The 21,005-nt window shown below is 38.4% G+C and overlaps 1 protein-coding gene across 1 annotated transcript in view; it reads right to left on the bottom strand.

Annotated features, from left to right (window-relative positions):
• clu (clustered mitochondria protein homolog) overlaps positions 1-21,005 on the bottom strand; it is a 306,829-nt gene that overhangs the window by 64,744 nt on the left and 221,080 nt on the right. The window contains exons 3-6 of the mRNA XM_067154806.2: positions 19,489-19,642; positions 15,329-15,596; positions 5,059-5,288; positions 3,515-3,651 (exon numbers count right to left, since the gene is read on the bottom strand). Coding sequence (XP_067010907.2) covers positions 3,515-3,651; positions 5,059-5,288; positions 15,329-15,596; positions 19,489-19,642 — 789 coding nt within the window. The remainder of the gene's footprint in view (positions 1-3,514; positions 3,652-5,058; positions 5,289-15,328; positions 15,597-19,488; positions 19,643-21,005) is intronic.

The following is a 21,005-nucleotide window of genomic DNA, read 5'->3' as shown; positions in this document are numbered from 1 at the left end:
TTGAAAAAGAGGTTCAACCTATTCAAAACATAGGAAAGAAATGTAGTGATTACATTTTTATTTAATAGTAAATATAAATGGGACCGGTTTCGACCCTAGTCCAGGTCATCGTCAGCCGTAAAAACATGTAAAACAATGCATATGAAAAAGAAAAAGAAAAAGATTAATTAAACTCTGGATCGGTATAAGATGAAACAGTACGTAATATTAAGAATGGTAGCATGGCACACGCAATGATAGGCGAAGTCTCACAATGTTTATGAATATTGGAGAACAGTCAAAAGGGTCAGTTTCCACACTCTGTCAGGCACAAAGTCACAACACTATCAAATAATATATGAAGATCATAAATAACTTGAAGTCGCAGACGAATAGATTTGTAGAAGCAAACCGCCAGCTCCCGGTGATCAGCGCGGCACATTCAAGGTCATGCGCTGCGGTCTCGAACGCCAAAGTAGAATGGAGAATATCCTGAAGGTCCAGTATTTGTCTCGGTTGCGGGAAGTTAAGTACGTGTATATAGAAATATACAACGCAAATCAGTATAATTGAATGAGTACTTGTGCTCCTGCTAAGTTCTTGACTTTTTTCATGTCAACTGTTTTCCAAGAACTTAGCAGGAGCACAAGTACTCATTCAATTATACTGATTTGCGTTGTATATTTCTATATACACGTACTTAACTTCCCGCAACCGAGACAAATACTGGACCTTCAGGATATTCTCCATTCTACTTTGGCATTCGAGACCGCAGCGACTTCAAGTTATTTACGATCTTCATATATTATTTGATAGTGTTGTGACTTTGTGCCTGACAGAGTGTGGAAACTGACCCTTTTGACTGTTCTCCAATATTCATAAACATTGTGAGACTTCGCTTATCATTGCGTGTGCCATACTACCATTCTTAATATTACGTACTGTTTCATCTTATACCGATCCAGAGTTTAATTAATCTTTTTCTTTTTCTTTTTCATATGCATTGTTTTACATGTTTTTACGGCTGACGATGACCTGGACTAGGGTCGAAACCGGTCCCATTTATATTTACTATTAAATAAAAATGTAATCAATACATTTCTTTCCTATGTATTGAATAGGTTGAACCTCTTTTTCAATTATTTAATTTTTAACGTTAATACTTTCAATACGGAACAATGAAATTTTTATCTTTAAATATGGTAATACAAAAATAATAATACAATAATAATAATGCTAAATTTCGACATTACTACTCTGTCATTACGCCAGAAGCAACATATGCAAGAATCAACAACACATAAACTGCAGAAAGTTTATAGAAGAATTCTTTGGACAATTATTAATTTTAAAAAAACACCAGATTGATGGCCAGTGGAGACTTTTGCCAAATTCAGTACTTTACAAGGAAAGTGAATCGATCATTGACACGGTGCGAAAACAGAGGATTGCATTCTCTGAAAATGTATACCGCTTACCAAATACTAGACTTCTGAAACAACTTTTTGATTTCTTTTGGAATAGTAAAACAAAAAACATATGGTTTAAAGAAAATGGATTTAGATTAATTGAAAATTACTCAAGATCAAACTGAAAACAGAAAAGAGAAACGGGTTCTAAATAACAAGTACACAAGACTATCACTAAAAATATCGCAGCGTAAGTGATAAAAGCTGAACTTATTCTTTGAATGTTGGTGTGAACAGTGTAAGAAATAAATAATACAAATATATTTTTTCAGTTTTTATGTACCCTTCTCCCTGCTGCTATATCCATCAATCCCAGGTGGTTTTTGTTGTCTATAAATTATTATTTTTTTTTTTTTCCTAGGGGCTTTACGTCGCACCGACACAGATAGGTCTTATGGCGACGATTGGATAGGAAAGGCCTAGGAGTTGGAAGGAAGCAGCCGTGGCCTTAATTGTCTATAAAATTTTGCCCCCCCCCCCTATTTCTAATTCCCAATCGCAACTACTGCCTCTGCTCACCACACATCAGGTAGAACTAAGAATGACAGGGCAAAGAAACACTCTGAAAAGGTTGCCTGGACAGACGAGTCGAGGCACCAACTGGTACGTGCCGATAACAGGGTACGAATGTGTATTCAAACACACAAGATAATGAATCGCTCTTGCCAGCTTGGTACAGTTCAAGTTGGTGGTGTTGATATCCCCATATATGGACTGCTCACAGTGGATGAAATGGGACCTCAGGTACATCTGCCAACATCCCTCAGCAGTGAACCTGTTATCAGATCATATCCATCCACTTGTTCACCTCCAGCACTCTACAGGAAACCTGTACCTACAGCAAGACAAAGTACTGGCCCATCATTCCTGAACTGTGGATGATTGGTTCGATGAACACACATGGATTTGATAGTACTGCCGCCGCCGCCAGAGTTAGCTGCCGTTGTGTACGTATTAACAGCAGGGGGCTGATTTCAATTTAGCTCCTAATTTTATAAATAGACATGAGGATGGTTGCCAGGTCTGTGAAGTAAACCAAGATCAATCCTACTGAACACATCTGGGATGCTGTCGAGAGGGATGTACGAACCATGGACTCTCTTTGACCAATCTCCGAGAAATCGAGGGAAGCTGTGCTGCGGCCGTGGATCGGTGTGACCCCTCAAAGGCTTACGCTGACTTACCGAGTCCATGACATGCAACATCGCGGCCGTCATCAGGATGAAAGTGGGTGCTATAAGCTACTGGCTAGTTATTTCTAATTCAATTGCTCTTCAGTGTAATATCATTAGCTGAAAAAGACTGCTTTGTACAGAGTATTGTTTAATATTGTAATAGTATTCCTCCAAAGACTTCTGTGGCAAAGGCTTCAGTTTTCTTATTCAACCCAATTATCTATCATGAAGACATATTTCAAGTGTCAGTAGAGTACGACAACCCTTTGCTATAAAAATAGCCTTTCAGATATTTTTTTTTTTTTTTTTTTTTTTTTTTTTACAAGTTGCTTGATGTCGCACCGACACAGATAGGTCTTACAGTGACAATGGGACAGGAAAGGGCTAGGAGTGGGAAGGAAGCAGCTGTGGCCTTAATTAGGGTACAGCCCCAGCATTTGCTTGGTGTGAAAATGGGAAAACACGGAAAACCATATTCAGGGCTGCTGACAGTGGGGCTCAAACCCACTATCTCCTGCATGCAAGCTCACAGCTGGCTAAATTTGACGAGAAGAAGAGACGGAATAAAAGGGCACATCTTAAGACACCCAGGATTTGCACAGTTGGTTTTTGAGGGAAGTTTAGCTAGTAAGAACAGTAGAGGTAGACCAAGGTATGAATGTGACAAGCAGATTAGAGCAGATTTAGGACGTAGTCGTTACGTAGAAATGAAAAGGTTAGCACAGGATAGAGTGGAATGGAGAGTTGCATCAAAACAGTCTATGGACTCAAACAATAACAATAGGGGATTTTTGTAAGTAATCCAACAGTGACATTTGAAAGATTCTGATATGAATTAGTAACAAGTCTTAAACCCATCAATTTGTGAGCAAAAATAAATTTCCTATTCACCTTAAAGATTGCTCTTTCTCTGAGCAATCGTTCTGGTAGATTCTTACGTGGCAGTTCCCTTGTCGTCTGCAACTCCTCATTCCAGTCACGAGTCTGTCCTGGGATGTGTTCTTCATAGCCCAGCTTTGAGGAGAAAGCTGGAAAAAATTAAAAATCATCATTACAAATATGTTAAGAACACACAGGCAAACTAAAAAATATGAATATATTACCTGCAGATATAACAACAAACAAAACCAACTCTTTTGGATAATAATAATAATAATAATAATAATAATAATAATAATAATAATAATAATAATAATAATAATAATAATAAGAAGAAGAAGAAGAAGAAGATCAACATAATTATATGAAGTTTGTAGGTAAGAGAAAGTAACCCAATTTTGAACAAGGATATACTCAGTCAAAAAAGAGAGAGAGAAAAGGCCACAATCCCAATTTTACATTCATTAATTGCTTTAAATTAATTGTCGAGCTTGTGGTCTTTGTTTCTCCTTAATTCATTTATTAGTACTGAAGGAGAAATTTTGATTGCAGATTTTAACTAAACTAACACCAGATATAAGTAAATATGAAAAATTATTGTCACTCAAAAATACATTTGAATGCTGTGATGGTTTGTATTATTTACATTAAATATCTTTAAATTACTATTAACCTTTTTGATGCCAGACTGTAATGCAGTGGTTGCATTAAGTATGCTAGGACAATTTTAATGAAAATTGTACACACTAAGGAAAAACATTCTCCCACTTACTTTTTTTTTGTTTTTTTTGTTTTTTTTGTTTTGCTAGTTGCTTTACGTCGCACCGACACAGATAGGTCTTATGGCGACGATGGGACAGGGAAGGGCTAGGAGTGGGAAGGAAGTGGCCGTAGCCTTAATTAAGGTACAGCCCCAGAATTTGCCTTGTGTGAAAATGCGAAACCATGGAAAACCATTTTCAGGGCTGCCGACAGTGGGGTTCGAACCTACTATCTCCCGAATACTGGACGCACTTAAGCAACTGCAGCTATCGAGCTCGGTAATCCCAATTCTTTTTCACCTTAGCACAAAGGTCAATAGAGAACATATCACTATAATTACAATAGAATGTCAATTTCTACATTTAAAAATGTACAAATTTTTTGAAAATTTAATTTTCAAAATTTGACCTAATTTATACTTTTATAGTGTATTTCTATCATGGGTATGATACCTTTGTGAGAATATTCAGTTAATTTGGAATATAAAAAACTGAAAGTTTTATGCAAATTTGTATTGGAGTTACTTCCCAAAAACTACAGGTTACAACAACAATAAACAAGTAAATGTCTTGGATTCTATCTTAAAAATCAGTCTGGCAGGCAGGAAATGGGAAGAATATAAAAATAATGATAATTGTTTAAGAGGAAATTTTAGAAAGAAAGGAAAAAGAAAGAGAAAAAGAAAGAAAGAAAGAAAGAAAGAAAACCATATCTCCCAATGTACCAGCAAGCACTAAGTCTCAATACAACCACATTCACTGCACAAACAAGTAGGATAATGACAAGGAGCTCACTGTCTTCAGCCCGAATGGCATCGATGGTATGTTCCAGCTGAGGTGCACCCCAGGCATACACCTGATATGGCGTCGCGACCCTTTCGAACGGATGACGCTGAGTGCGCTTCTTCTGGAGGATAGAGAAGTTACGTTTGAATGCCGGACTGATTTGATTCAGGAGTTCGATCAGTGAGTGACAGAGATGACTTGGACTAGCAGGTTTCGGACTGAAGTCTTCCTCGGATGACCTGCAACGAGAAAATTAGACTCTCCGTTAGTTCACTTGCTGTACACACGCAAGATTTTAACGTTCATGTCAAATAAGTTTCAGTATGATTAGCTCTTATCAGTACCAGAAAAACAGAGAAATAAGAACATGAAAAGGAAAGAGAAGATGAGGAAAAACCTGATCATACAAAAGAAAATCTCCACATCACTATAATGCAATGTTATATTTCATGGATACAGTAAAATCTCGTAAATTCGAAGTTGTCGGGACGCAAAAATCGGACTTCAAATTACGTGATTTCGAATTAACCACCAACACGCAATTCGGAAATGCCAACCCTCGCGGTGTCACAATATATTCTAAGACTCGTTGTGTTGTTGAGTCATCAGTCCATAGACTGGTTTGATGCAGCTCTCCATGCCACCCTACCCTGTGCTAACCTTTTCATTTCTACGTAACTATTGCATCCTACATCTGCTCTAATCTGTTTGTCATATTCATACCTTGGTCTACCCCTACCATTCTTGCCACCTACACTTCCTTCAAAAACCAACTGAACAAGTCCTGGGTGTCTTAAGATGTGTCCTATCATTCTATCTCTTCTTCTCGTCAAATGTAGCCAAATCGATCTCCTCTCACCAATTCGATTCAGTATCTCTTCATTCGTGATTCGATCTATCCATCTCACCTTCAGCATTCTTCTGTAACACCACATTTCAAAAGCTTCTATTCTCTTTCTTTCTGAGCTAGTTATCGTCCATGTTTCACTTCCATACAATGCCACGCTCCACACAAAAGTCTTCAAAAACATCTTTCTAATTCTGATATCAATGTTTGAAGTGAGCAAATTTCTTTTCTTAAGAAAGCTCTTCCTTGCTTGTGCTAGTCTGCATTTTATGTCCTCCTTACTTCTGCCATCGTTGGTTATTTTACTACCCAAGTAACAATATTCATCTACTTCCTTTAAGACTTCATTTCCTAATCTAATATTTCCTACATCACCTGCCTTCGTTCGACTGCACTCCATTACTTTTGTTTTCGACTTATTTATTTTCATCTTGTACTCTTTACCTAAGACTTCATCCATACCATTCAGCAACTTCTCGAGATCTTCTGCAGTCTCAGATAAAATAACAATATCATCGGCAAATCTCAAGGTTTTGATTTCCTCTCCTTGGACTGTGATTCCCTTTCCAAATTTCTCTTTGATTTTCTTTACTGCCTGTTCTATGTAAACTTTGAAAAGGAGAGGGGACAAACTGCAGCCTTGCCTCACTCCTTTCTGGATTGCTGCTTCTTTTTCAAAGCCCTCGATTCTTATCACAGCAGACTGATTTGTATACAGGTTGTAGATAATTCTTCGTTCTCGGTATCTGATTCCTATCATCTTCAGAATCATAAATAGCCTGGTCCAATCAACATTATCGAATGCCTTTTCTAGATCTACGAATGCCATGTACGTGGGCTTGTCCTTCTTGATTCGATCTTCTAAGATCAGACGTAAAGTCAGGATTGCTTCACGTGTTCCTACATTTCTTCTGAAGCCAAACTGATCTTCCCCCAACTCAGCTTCAACTTGTTTTTCCATTCTTCTGTAAATAATACGTGTTAAAATTTTGCAGGCATGAGATACTAAACTAATAGTGCGGTAGTTTTCACACCTGTCAGCACCGGCTTTCTTGGGAATAGGTATAACAACATTCTGCCGAAAATCGGATGGGACTTCTCCTGTCTCATACATCCTGCACACTAAATGAAATAACCTTACCATGCTGGTTTCTCCTAAGGCAGTCAGTAGTTCAGAGGGAATATCATCAATTCCAGGTGCCTTGTTCCTATTTAGGTCACTCACAGCTCTGTCAAACTCTGACCTCAAAATTGGGTCTCCCATTTCATCAGCATCAACAACCTCTTCATGTTCCAGAACGAAATTATCTACATCGTTACCTTCATACAACTGTTGGATATGCTCCTGCCATCTTTCTGCTTTGTCTTCTTTCCCTAGAAGTGGCTTTCCATCTGAGCTCTTAATATTCATGCACCTAGATTTCCTTTCTCCAAAGGTTTTCTTGATTTTCCTGTATGCAGCATCTACCTTTCCCAGGACCATACAGCCTTCGACATCCTTGCACTTCTCCTTCAGCCATTCTTCCTTAGCTACCTTGCACTTTCTATCCACTTCATTCTTTAATCGCCTGTATTCTTTTCTGCCCTCTTCATTTCTAGCATTCTTGTATTTTCGTCGTTCATCAATCAGGTCTAGTATCTCCTGAGTTATCCACTGATTCTTAGTTGATCTTTTCTTCCTTCCTAACATTTCTTCAGCAGCCCTACTGACTTCATTTTTCATGACTCTCCACTCTTCCTCTACTGTGTTTCCTTCGGCCTTTTCATTTAGTCCTTGTGCAACATGTTCCTTGAAACAATCCATCACACTCTTTTCTTTCAACTTGTCTAGATCCCATCTTTTTGCATTCTTTCCTTTCTTCAATTTCTTCAACTTCAGATGGCATTTCATGACCAACAAGTTGTGGTCAGAGTCCACGTCTGCTCCTGGGAAAGTTTTGCAATCCAACACCTGGTTTCTGAATCTCTGCCTAATCATAATGAAGTCTATTTGATACCTTCCAGTGTCTCCAGGTCTCGTCCACGTATACAGCCGTCGTTTGTGGTGTTTGAACCAAGTATTGGCGAGGACTAAATTATGGTCAGTGCAGAATTCAACCAGCCGACTTCCTCTTTCGTTCCTTTGTCCCAATCCAAATTCTCCTACTGTGCTACCTTCTCTTCCTTTGCCTACCACTGCGTTCCAGTCTCCCATCACAATTAGATTCTCGTCACCTTTGACATATTGTATTAAATCTTCTATCTCCTCATATATTCTTTCAATTTCTTCATCATCCGCTGAACTAGTAGGCATATAGACTTGCACTATTGTGGTGGGCATTGGTTTGGTGTCTATCTTGGCGACAATAATTCTTTCACTATGCTGGTCGTAGTAGCTTATCCGCTGCCCTATTTTCTTATTCATTATTAAACCAACTCCTGCATTACCCCTGTTTGATTTCGTGTTGATAATTCGGTAGTCGCCTGACCAAAAATCTTGTTCTTCCTGCCAACGTACTTCACTTATACCAACTACATCTAACTTTAGCCTATCCATCTCCCTTTTCAGATTCTCTAACCTACCACAACGATTCAAACTTCTAACATTCCACGCTCCGAAAGAGTCGTTACTGCATGCAATTATAACCTTGATTTATAGTTTAAACCTCTCAAATGCCATGGTAAAAGAAACTATTTCCAAAATGCATCCAACAAGATGAATTGACAATATTCGAATAATGCACTTCGATAACTCACCAGCAAACATAACCTCACGCAATGAAATCAAAAGAAAGAAAACATGATTCAAAGATGAAGGGAAATCTATATTGGCTCCCCTGTGCAAGTGCTTTATTCATTGGATTACTGTACTGTATGCATTTTAGATGCCTTGTGCTTGCACGGAAACTACCCGATGCCCTTAAAACACCGCGGCTTATCAAACTTTACTATGACGAGGGGAGAAAGTCTCTCGCTTCCGTCCACATTAGAACAGTACAGTGACTATACTTGTACGATTTCCCGCCATGGCACTTCTAGGACCCGTTAATGCATGCAAACACCTTGATTCTCAGTTTAAACTTTTCATATGCCATGGAAAACACTATTTCAGAACGTATCCAACATGGTGCATTTACATTATTCAACTTGGATAAAACAATGGCAAACAACCTCACGCAACGAAAGGAAGAAAACCATGATTTAAAGACGAGGAAAATTTATGCAGGCTCCCCTGTACAAATACTTTATCTTTTGGATTACTGTACTGTTTGCATTTTTAGATGCCTTGTACTTGCATGGAAAGTGCCTGATGCCTGTAAAACATCGTGGCTTTTCGAACTTTCCTATGACATGGGAAGGAAGTCTCTCGCTTCCATGTGCACAGACGGGGGGGGGGGCTTTCTCTTACATGATCCTTGGTGCACAGTGTAGCAACACAGTACAGTACATTTCCCGGCTGCCAATTCTCTCCTTTAAACCCGTAAGTCTGTTTGGCCTCAGCATTAAAAAAAAAAAAAAACGGACAAACAATGCAGTTTCATCGGCATTGACAGTATTGTTTGGTACGTACGAATTGATTATAGGTTATGAGCCACCCTTTTTCGCAAAATGTCGGCATCGTCAGTGTTTGCGGATTCTACCTCTCCACAGACCACCTGCTACGTGATATTGCGGCATTTCTTAAAACTTTACATGTAATAAATATCATTTTTGGTCCGTATTGATGATATTTAAAACACCGAATAAAAACTAATTACAATTCTGCTCAAACTTAGCAGATATGAAGCACGCTGTAGACACGCCGAAGTGGGTGAAAGTGCGCAAAGTTACCCCTGCAGTTCCGGAACACGCGTTCTTTTATGACGCGGAGAAAAATACCCTGTAAAATACTAATTTTTTCAAAATGTAAAGGCAGTTTCGAATTAAAAGACTGAATTTCGGTAAAGGGACCAACAGTGTTTTTCGAATTATGAATTATCCATATTTCGAATGAAACAATTTAAATAACATGCAAAACCGTACCTCATGTTTCCGGGAACGAGAGCTGCTTCGAATTAGGCAGAATTTTGAATTAAGTGATTTTGAATTATTGAGGTTCTACTGAATACAGTTGAGACTGGATTATACATAACTTAGTTCTGCGTAATTATGTTTTATACATAAATTTCTATAGGTCCCAGCAAGATATAACTTTAAAAAATGTTAATTAAACCTCATTTGTATGTAATCTATTTATACATAATACTCATCAACAGATTAGAGCAGATGTAGGATGCAATAGCTACGTAGAAATGAAAAGGTTAGCACGTGATAGGGTGGCATGGAGAGCTGCATCAAACCAGTCTATGGACTGATGACTCAAACAACAACACTGTCCTCATCATCCTCCTCCTTCTTCTTTCCCCCTTATCCAGCTTCTGCTGGGTCAGGACATTTATGGCACTTCTCCATTTTTCTCTCTCCTTCCATCATTCCTCTTCCATCTTGTCCCAGTCCTCTTTCGTGAATCGATCCACCGTGGTGTACGTCTCCCTCTCACTTTCCTTCCCTCAAACTTCATCTGTTTCGGTATTCTTTTCTCCTCCATCCTCTTGACATGTCCAAATCATCTCAGTTTATTCCTATCATTTCCCCTCATTTATCTTTTCTATTCTGACTTCCTTTCCAACATTTTCATTTCTCACTCTGTTGTTCCTTGTCCTTCCTATTATACTTCTTAGGTATTATTCCATTTCACTGGCTTCAATTCTACTCTCCTCCCTATCTGTCATTGTCCAGGTCTCACCCTGTCTGGCTGCAGAGCGATGCATCTTATGCTGCCACACTACAATAACTAAGGAGGTCACAAACTAGCAGACTCACACAAATTTAAAGTCACAATGGAATTTTTGGATCCATACCGCTTCTATTATCTGGCTAACATCATCAAAAGACAAGCAAGGTCGGTCCACTATGCATCTATAAGCTTGCTGAAAGGGGTAGTACAAACAAGAATTGTATATTATAGTAGAATAAGATAATGATGGCCTTAACACAGGCACTGAATTTTTTAGGAAAAATGTTTTTCTATTTATTATACAGTAGTTGGATATTTGAGTGCTGTTTCACTCAGCGGACGGAGGTGATTCAGAGAATGCAGTGATATCTTCAAAAATTTACTATTACAACAGTTTAGCTCTCATTATTTTCAAATGTTTACAGAAGAGACTCAAAAGAATGTAGTTTACATGCATTAACTTCCACATTTTGTACAGAATGAAAGCAACTTTCTTGTATTCGCCTGGGTTGATTCACAATGCAATGAAAACTAGGGTAATCGTTGCCTTGGAAACTCTGAGAAGGTGAACCAGGAACAATAGTTCAAAGTCTCATTTAATGCACATTCCAGATTAATGGGACGATTAGTTCGTGAGAAATAGGGCGTTTACTTTGGCATGTTTTGTCGTCCACTACTTACACTATAAATTGAGGATAATTATGTCCACCTTTTCAATACAAAAACAATGTAACGTCATTAACACATCACATATTTATTACCTTTCAAACATTGGGACCTGTTTCGGCATTATTTGTATGCCATCATCAGCCATAGGAAACTTTGTGACAAGGCCTAAGTACAATATTAACATAACTTACAACATATATATATAAATTGAACATGTTCTTACATGACTATTAAAATTTGGTGTACACCATAAAACCTTAAATTAAAATTGGTAGCATATTTTATGCGACATATTATGACTTTATACAATTATTTGACTAAAGTTAAAGCTTTCTGTCAGTTTTTATAAATATTACAAAATATTAATTGAGCATCCAGATAACAATTTTCAATCTTTAAAAACTTTTTTAACTACTAGGCGTTAAAGATAATAGTGAATTTGTTTGGTCAATAATACTAAATTGACATGCGTTAAAATGAAATCGCCTACTAACAGATTGGAAAACAGTGACCTATTTGTACTAGGTATGGGGATAAGTTACATTATAAGTAATTAGTAATTCTATATCTTGCGTTAATATAGTTTGGTTATTTAATAACAAGTCGAATAAAATGATAAATTCGGCTGATATTTTAAACTTTAAAACATTAATTGTCCATTATAGAGGTCCCTTTTTCAGTGAAGATATTTAGTGAGCAAAACAGTTCCTCTTAGAATTGATTACAGGTCCCAATGTTTGAAAGGTAATAAATATGTGATGTGTTAATGACGTTACATTGTTTTTGTATTGAAAAGGTGGACATAATTATCCTCAATTTATAGTGTAAATCTAGATTCAATACGGACCAAAATGAAGTTCTTAACTTTAAATAGTCCACTACTTAGCTGCACTAACCATGCCCTCACATTTCTTATGCTACGCATTCACTCTCGCTCTGCTCAGTTCAGTTTGGTCTGTTATCATCTGATTCATTTAAAAATTTAATTACTTCTCTTTCATTCATTCATTCATTCAAACTGCACTGTGCCATCGTATTTCAAAGTGACTGGCAAGTCAAATAATTACGAGTCGCAAGAGGTTTCAAGGCATTGAAAGAATTGCAGAAATCCTCACCAGATGATGTCAACATTCATATCAGTGAAGAGATGGTGATCTACACTTTCAATCTACATAAGGAAAAATCCTGTATTTAAACATATATCCGTTAGAATGCAACAGAAATTTAAACCTATATGCTCTCAAGCAGAAATAGGTCAGACTATTTCCAACACGTCAGAAAGGAAAAAAGAAACACTGATTTGGACTGATATAAGGAGGCAGACATCTTCACATTCAAAGATATACCATTTCCATCTTGACTTTAAAACTTTACAAGCTAGAACAAAATGAAGTTAGGCCTACAGGGGTCTACACCAGGCATGGAGGTTGGCAGCATGGGAAGAAAAGGATGCCTATACAACATATGGAGGTCAGCGTCAAGAGGTTAATGACAATAAGCAGTCACTACTATGGATTTGAATACATTCACGATCTTCAAATTTTTTCGTCACATCATACTGGCGTTTTAAGTCCACTTTTTCGAACACTAATTTCAAGAATAGACACAGCAACATTTTAGGAATTGTATCCTGAAAAGATCATCATTAAGAAGAGTGCATTTTAGTACTAAATTTTTAGATTTGTAACAATATATGTTCAATCATTTCCTTTTCAATGTTTACATAGAACAGGCAGTAAAGGAAATCGAAGAGAAATTGGAAAGGGAATCACAGTCCAAGGAGAGGAAATCAAAACCTTGAGATTTGCCAATGATATTGTTATTTTATCTGAGACTACAGAAGATCTCGAGAAGTTGCTGAATGGTATGGATGAAGTCTTGGGTAAGGAGTACAAGATGAAAATAAATAAGTCCAAAAACAAAAGTAATGGAGTAAAGTCGAACGAAGGCAGGTGATGTAGGAAATATTAGATTAGGAAATGAAGTCTTAAAGGAAGTACATGAATATTGTTACTTAGGTAGTAAAATAACTAACGATGGCAGAAGTAAGGAGGACATAAAATGCAGACTAGCACAAGCAAGGAAGAGCTTTCTTAAGAAAATAAATTTGCTCACTTCAAACATTGATATCGGAATTAGAAAGACGTTTTTGAAGACTTTCGTGGCGTTGTATGGAAGTGAAACATGGACGATAACTAGTTCAGAAAGAAAGAGAATAGAAGCTTTTGAAATGTGATGTTACAGAAGAATGCTGAAGGTGAGATGGATAGATCGAATCACGAATGAAGAGATACTGAATCTAATTGGTGAGAGGAGACGAATTTGGCTAAATTTGAAGAGAAGAAGAGATAGAATGATAGGACACATCTTGAGACACCCAGGACTTGTTCAGTTGGTTTTTGAAGTTAGTGTAGGTGGTAAGAACGGTAGGGGTAGACCAAGGTATGAATATGACAAGCAGATTAGAGCAGATGTAGGATGCAATAGTTATGTAGAAATGAAAAGGTTAGCACAGAATAGGGTGGCATGGAAGCTGCATCAAACCACTCTATGGACTGATGACTCAAACAACAACAATTGTATTTTTCGTATTGGGCCCTAGTAAGTAAGTAAGTAAGTAGATTTTGACAGATTCTTTTGAAATCACTGAAGAAGAGAATAGTATAAGTTTTTTCTAAACGAGTACGATTAAAGAGTAATTTAGATTAATGTTTAAGTGAAAACAATAAATGGTCACAGGGTGGACCCATTAATAAATCATTGTGTTATTTGGTTATCTCAGTTAATGCAGACCAATATAGGACCCAAATATGGTCAAATTTGTTAATTGGGGTGGGGGGAAGATTGGGGAGAGGAGAACTGAGCTGCGTAAGCCGAACTAGACATAGGTTTCTTTGTTGCAGCTTTATACACTGATCTGTGATTGTGTACATCCTATTATCATTTTCTTCTTCTATTGCTTTTCCCACACATGTGGATTTGGTCCAGTCTAAACTAGACTAGACTAACTAGACTGTTTAACGAACTGTTTAACGAAACTGTATACTTTTATCATAATGTAACGAATTGTGTCACATAATATTTTAATGTTCATGTAACATTTCAAGCACCGTCGTAAAATTGATGTAAAGTACAAATTGAACTACAATTCACAGGACTTACCGGCAACATTGTACCTTTGTACTCAGACATTTCAACATAAATGTATACTTTTAATGTAATGAATTTGTGTCATGAATTATGCTAATATTCATGTAACATTTCAAGTATTACAGCTATCAGCTCATTGTAACCACATATCACAATGAATGTTATTGTTCTGTACATATAGCTCATATTACTAGTTTTATTACTTTATAGGAAGGTAATGTTTTAGGACATTCAACAAAAAGTGAGTACTTAATTAAGGCTGATGATGACCCCAAGTAGGATAGAAACTAGACCCTAGTGACTCATTGTGATGTAAATATATGCAATGCAAATAATATAAAGTATTGAATAGGTGGAATAAACAATTTTTATGAAATTATATGTAATCTCATCAGTTCAATACGGAACCAAAAATGAAATTTATAACCTTTGACGGATGTAATCCCTTTTGTGTGTTTTTGTGGTGGTTAGTAGACAGGTGTGTTGTGCGAGTATGACAAGAAGTGTGTTGGGGCAACACTAGCACCCAATCCCCGAGCCAGAAGAATTAATCAAACTTGATGAGAATTCCCGACCTGGTCGGGAATCGAACCCGGGACCCTCTGAACCAAGGACCTTGATGCTGACCATTCAGCGAAGGAGTCCGAGTGTTTTCATCCTATTACGTGTTCCTTGAACATGAACGTTGCTTCAACTTTTCCCTCCACTTCGTGGACGCACGTCTCGACTGACCTCGCTCTGATCTGTTATTACAAACACCAAACTATGTTATGCAGTAACTTTTGGCAGCTCCATCTTTGCTTCAGCTGAAACCACCTTTATAAAACAACATATTTGTAACTAAGAAGACAACTCACTGGTTGACGAAGAAACCTCGCGAGCAGGCTGTGATGTGATAGTGCTTCTCCTCCAGAGTCACAACGTACAGATACATGAGGTCTCCGTGCATCTTACGGAACCCTGGAGGAGGGTTCCAGCCCGACGTTGTGAGTACTTTTAACGTCTGTGGTCCCTTCTGTTCCTTGGCCTGCGGCTGTAGAGGCAGCAGAGGCCGATCTCTGCTGCCTGGCATGATGTAGTCCGGCGGGGTGCAGTCAACGCTCTCGGGCCGCATCTTCTTCTTCTCTACATTGCCAAGGAATTGAGAATTCTTTAGTTACAAAATTAAATATGAATAAATTAAAAATTGTACACTCTATTGCACAAAAATTGACCAGCAAAAAAATATTAAATTTTGTACACTCTTGAAACAAGATAATATTCGTAAACTGTGGATAGCCAATGGCCAATGAGATGATACTTGGAATCATAGCACCTGCTCGATATGTTCAATATACAGTATTTCAAACAAGAGAATTTTGAAAGAATGTCATCTTCTGTGACGGTCAAATTTGTTCGGTTGAATGTACATACACGCACAATTGTCAAGTGAAAAGGCCTACCTACTCAACACCTTTTATTTTTATGGAATACATATTTTGCCTCCTATAGAGGCATGATGATAATGATGATTAAGGTTGGGATGTTAAGAAATGTCCTATTTCTGTCCTGAGCTCATTTTATCCAAAATCTGAAAAATAACTGAATAATGGATCCCTGACCCCATTTATAGCAGTTTTATGTTGCATATAAATGCATATTTCAGCCATTCTTATTGCTTTGGTCACGTTTTTCTCCTTTTGGTGATATAAGATCATATCTGGTTAATATTTTGAGTATTTTTTGTTTAAAATAAGGCATATTTTTTTACAGGGTATATGTTTTCTGTGTCCAATTTCAAACATGTGATTACCAAATACCGTTTCAGTCGCATTTTTCTACCTTTTACCAGAACATATAGATAACATTTTTAGACGGCATGATTCCGAGAAAAAGATACTGGACGGACATGTGCTGACAGATACCAAAAAGCATGCTAATACTTCGTTTTCTTGTTTTAACGGAGTTCAATGTTAGTAATACTCTAAATACTTGCTACCTATTGCTAAAATGCTTAAGTCATATTTTACTTCTTATAGGCCATATTTAACTAGTTTTAGGGCATATTACCTTGCGTATGTACTTTTTAGTCATAAACTTCCGAGCCCTACAGATTGACGCTTGTTGTTTAAAGGAGGCTATCAGCTAGAGGTCGGCCCCTAATGGTACGAGATGAGACGAAATGTAATGACAATTAAAATTCCAAAATCCATCCACTGACTAGAATTCAAAACGATGACGATGAACAACGATTATGAACTGACAACAATCAGTGGATCTGACCTGCTGTGCCCCATCTTCCCATAAAGTAACTTAAAACAATGGTATAAACTGGATGAGGGACTGCTTCCAGAGCAAAATCCTAAATTGATGATGCTTGTTCTCTAAAGGGGTCCAAAAACCAGGTTGCTGGCCACTCATAATGGTACTAATCACTGGTAAAGTAGAAGCACGGTGTTCCTTATCTAGCGGTATTAATCAAGGGTAATGTACGACTCACAGGTAACGCCAACCTCTGGTGTTTCTCACATAATGGCACCACTCATAGGCAGGGGCGTTGCCAAGGAGGGGGTGGGGGTGTAACTGGAGGTTAGAACCCCCAGGGAAATTTTACAAAAATAAAATAAACGGTAACTCACAATCAACAATAAACTAAATAAACATTTAGAGTCATAACTGTAGAACTAACAGATCTGTAATACACTTATATCAGTGTCCTTATAATGACAAGTCATGGAAGCACACCTCCATTGTGTTCTACCATCATCTTGTAACTATAACCCCGTCCCGACATCGGCCGATCCTGGCTAAACTATTGCTCGTAGGTAACGCAGGCCCACAATGTCATCATATAGTGGTACTAATCGCAGGAATCACCCAAACCTGTGGCATTTCTCACATAATGGTACTCATCATCATTTACCATTATCCATCTGTAGGCAGGTAGGGGCAAATAGGGTTCCTCTGCACTTTCTTCGGTCTTTCCACCGCTCCTCCTTCAATACTGTGCCCCAGTCCAGGTTTCTTTTTCTAATACCGCATTGCACTGTGTCCTTCCACCTCAATCGTGGTCGTCTGCGGACTCTCATTCCTTGCATTTGGATTTCCATCCCCTTTCTTGGCATTCTTTCATCACTCATATGCCCAATCCATCTTCACTCTATCTTTTTTTTCCTCCCACTCCGATTTCTTCCCAGATTTTCTCATTCCTTATTTTGTCTCTTCTACTCTTTTGTAAGATACCCCTCAAGAACTTCATTTCGGCTGCCTGGATTCAACTCTCATCCTTCTTTGTCACTGTCCAAGTTTCTACTCCGTACGTTGTTATGGGTATGTAATACATCATGTACATAGTTTCCTTTGCTTCCATTGGAACATCTTTGTCCCATAACATGTTTCTTACACTAGGATAGAAACAGCTTCCAGCTTTAATCCTCTTACTAATTTCAGTATCTAGTCGAGCATTCTCCATTAATTCACTCCCCAGGTTTTTTTTTTTTTGCTAGGGGCTTTACGTCACACCAACACAGATAGGTCTTATGGCGACAATGGGATAGGAAAGGCCTAGGAGTTGGAAGGAAGCGGCCGTGGCCTTAATTAAGATACAGCCCCAGCATTTGCCTGGTGTGAAAATGGGAAACCACGGAAAACCACCTTCAGGGCTGCCGATAGTGGGATTCGAACCTACTATCTCCCGGATGCAAGCTCACAGGCGCGCACCTCTACGCGCACGGCTAGCCAGGTATTTGAACGTCTCCACTACTTCCAGAGGCTTGTCTGCAAGTCTAATCTGACATTGCACTAATCACAGGTAATGTAAAGCCAGGGTGTTCCGCAAATAGTGGTACTAATCATGGGTACTGTAAACCCATAGTGATCCACTGCCGATAATACCAATCACAAACCCAGGGTGTTCCTCACACAGCGACAATAATCGCAAGTAAAGTCGACCCATGGAGTTCCTCGCGTGATGGTACTGATCGCAGGCAATCACATGGTTCAACATCTATCATCCCTTGGTTGCCTCTTGTAGTCGTCCCTTACAACAGGCAGGGGATAGCAGGGTGTATTCTTCATCTGCCTCCTTCACCCACAGACGGTCTATGGAGTATGGTCGCTTAAGGACTTACTATTATATTTTTACAATTGGTTTTACGTCACACCGAAACAGGTACATCTTACGGCGAAGGAAAGGGCTGGGAGTGGGAGGGAAGCAGCCGTCGCCTTAATTAAGGTACAGCCCCAGCATTTGCCTGGTGTAAAAATGGGAAACCATCTTCAGGGCTGCCAACAATGGGGTTCCAGCCCACTATCTTCCCGATGCAAACTCACAGCTTCGCGCCCCTAACCGCACGGCCAACTCGCCTGGATGGAGAGGAGTTCTACCTAGAAGTTTCTTTTTCTTCCAATAGATGACTCAAGCGTCTTCTTTTCTCAACACTGTACAACCCTCCCTTTGTGTTCTTTTACTCGTTGTTAACAAACAAATTTTGGTGCTTACAAATTGATTGAAATTGTGACGGTGGTTGTGTAGTACACAAAGCTTCAAACGAGTAAATGTTGTAGAAATAACAGTGATTCCGGAAGAGGAAATGAGATATTTTGTATAATAATGATAGGTGATGATCCGATAGCTTCAGATAGTGAAAGTGAGTGCGATTGTGTGCTTAGTGCAAGCACAGGAAGGCTTCCAGTGTACAGATTTTCCCTGCTGTTTCCCCTTGAAAGGCAATGTGCGTGTTCTATTGTGTGCCAGTCATGATAAACAAGTGTTGAGTAGGTTGACCATTTCACTTGCCAAATGGATATTTTGTGAACACGGATATTGGAACAAGAGGAAATTCATTAACTGTAGCATACATACTACACACAACACTTAAAATCTCAAAAATCCAGCTTAACAAAACTTGGGGAGTTGAACTAAAAGCATTTGTTTTGGACCATAACATAAACAGGAACTGATTTCGTATTAAAACTTCTGTATCTTTTGCAGCTCTTGAAGGATGTAAAATTGAAATGAGGTTCAAAGCTATAATACCCAGAATGTCTCCCTGAGTGACCACATTGAGGAAAGACAAGGAGCTGCAGTCAACGCCATTGTATGCATCAGCAGGATCCAAGGACTTGAGCAGGTCTCGAACGTGCCGCACGTGTATCCTCGCTTCCCGCATAGTGTATGGCTCTTCCACAACCTACAAGAAATGTATGACAAATTTTTAACCCTGATTTTCAATTAACTCTAAAATGGAAAACAACTCAATAACAAATATAGGGTGTAATGTAACACAAAACCTAATAGGTTTCCACCTATTCAGTACTCATTTATTGTAGACTAAAGAAGTTACATATATTTGAAAATAGTTTCAGTCTTGCTAGAGACCATCATCAGGACTCCTCCTTTAATGTATCGGACGCCTGGAAAGAACAGTGGCAACAGCAATCCTCATTACCACATCATCACATCATTGAGAACCCATGCAAGTGCACAGATGGTTTTTCTCTTCCCAGACGGCATTGAAGGATGCTCAATCGAATTAGGACAGGCCAAGGTAGATGTGAAGCCACTCTCTTCAAATGGGGATGGAAGACATCACCACAATGTGACTGCGGACAAGGGGAGCAGACAGTGGATCAAATTGCATTTGAGTGTCCTTTGCGTGGTTACAGAGGCTCTATAGAGGACTTAAACTGTGTCTCAAACGAAGCTCTTCTCTGGCTATTAAATTTTGACATGGAACTTTAGTTATGAACTTGAGATGGTAGTTGTACATATTGTATATAATATTGTATTCATCATATGGTAAATAAATAAATAAATAAATAAATAAATAATCAGTCAAAATCATAAAGTTAAGGTAAGACATGAATTATGATGGATAATATTTATAAAATAAGAACATGTTGTTGACATTCGGTGCAACAGCTGAAACAAGTGTGAACGGAACAATGTTCATGGGAAAGTGTTGAGATGATAATTTGTTTTCGGTATGGATCCTTGAAGTGAATTCAGGAAGATTCTTCAAGTGCTAGTATTTTAAGTGTTTGACCTGGTCTTTTGGGAGGTGCATTCTTCAAACTGGAAGAAAACGTTGAGAACTTACACTAGAAGTAGTGTGATCATGATGTGTGTTTATCATTCGACCCTTTGCTAGTCTTGCACCGTGGCAGAGCACCAGCCTCTCACTGCTGGGATCCGTGGTTTGAATCCCGGTCACTCCATGTGAGAATTGTGCTGGACAAAGCAGAGGCAGAACAGGTTCTTCTCCGGGTACTCTGGTTTTCCCTGTCATCTTTCATTCCAGCAATACGCTCCAATACCATTTCATCTGTCAGTCATTAATCACTGCCCCAGAGGAGTGAGACAGGCTTCGGCAGCTGGCACAATTTATATCCTCGCCGCTAGATGGGGGCTTCATTCATTCCATTCCTGATCCGGTCAGATGACTGGAAACAGGCTGTGGATTTTCATCTATTGTAATTTATGTCTTGCCTTAATTTTATGATTTTGACCGAAACTAATTTCTAATATATGTACCTTTTAGTTTACAATTAATG

This window comes from Anabrus simplex, chromosome 10 (assembly GCF_040414725.1).
Source record: "Anabrus simplex isolate iqAnaSimp1 chromosome 10, ASM4041472v1, whole genome shotgun sequence".
Taxonomy (NCBI): Eukaryota; Metazoa; Arthropoda; class Insecta; order Orthoptera; family Tettigoniidae; genus Anabrus; species Anabrus simplex.
The sequence above is the reverse complement of the archived record's forward strand: the minus strand, read 5'-3'. Positions and strand labels throughout refer to the sequence as shown.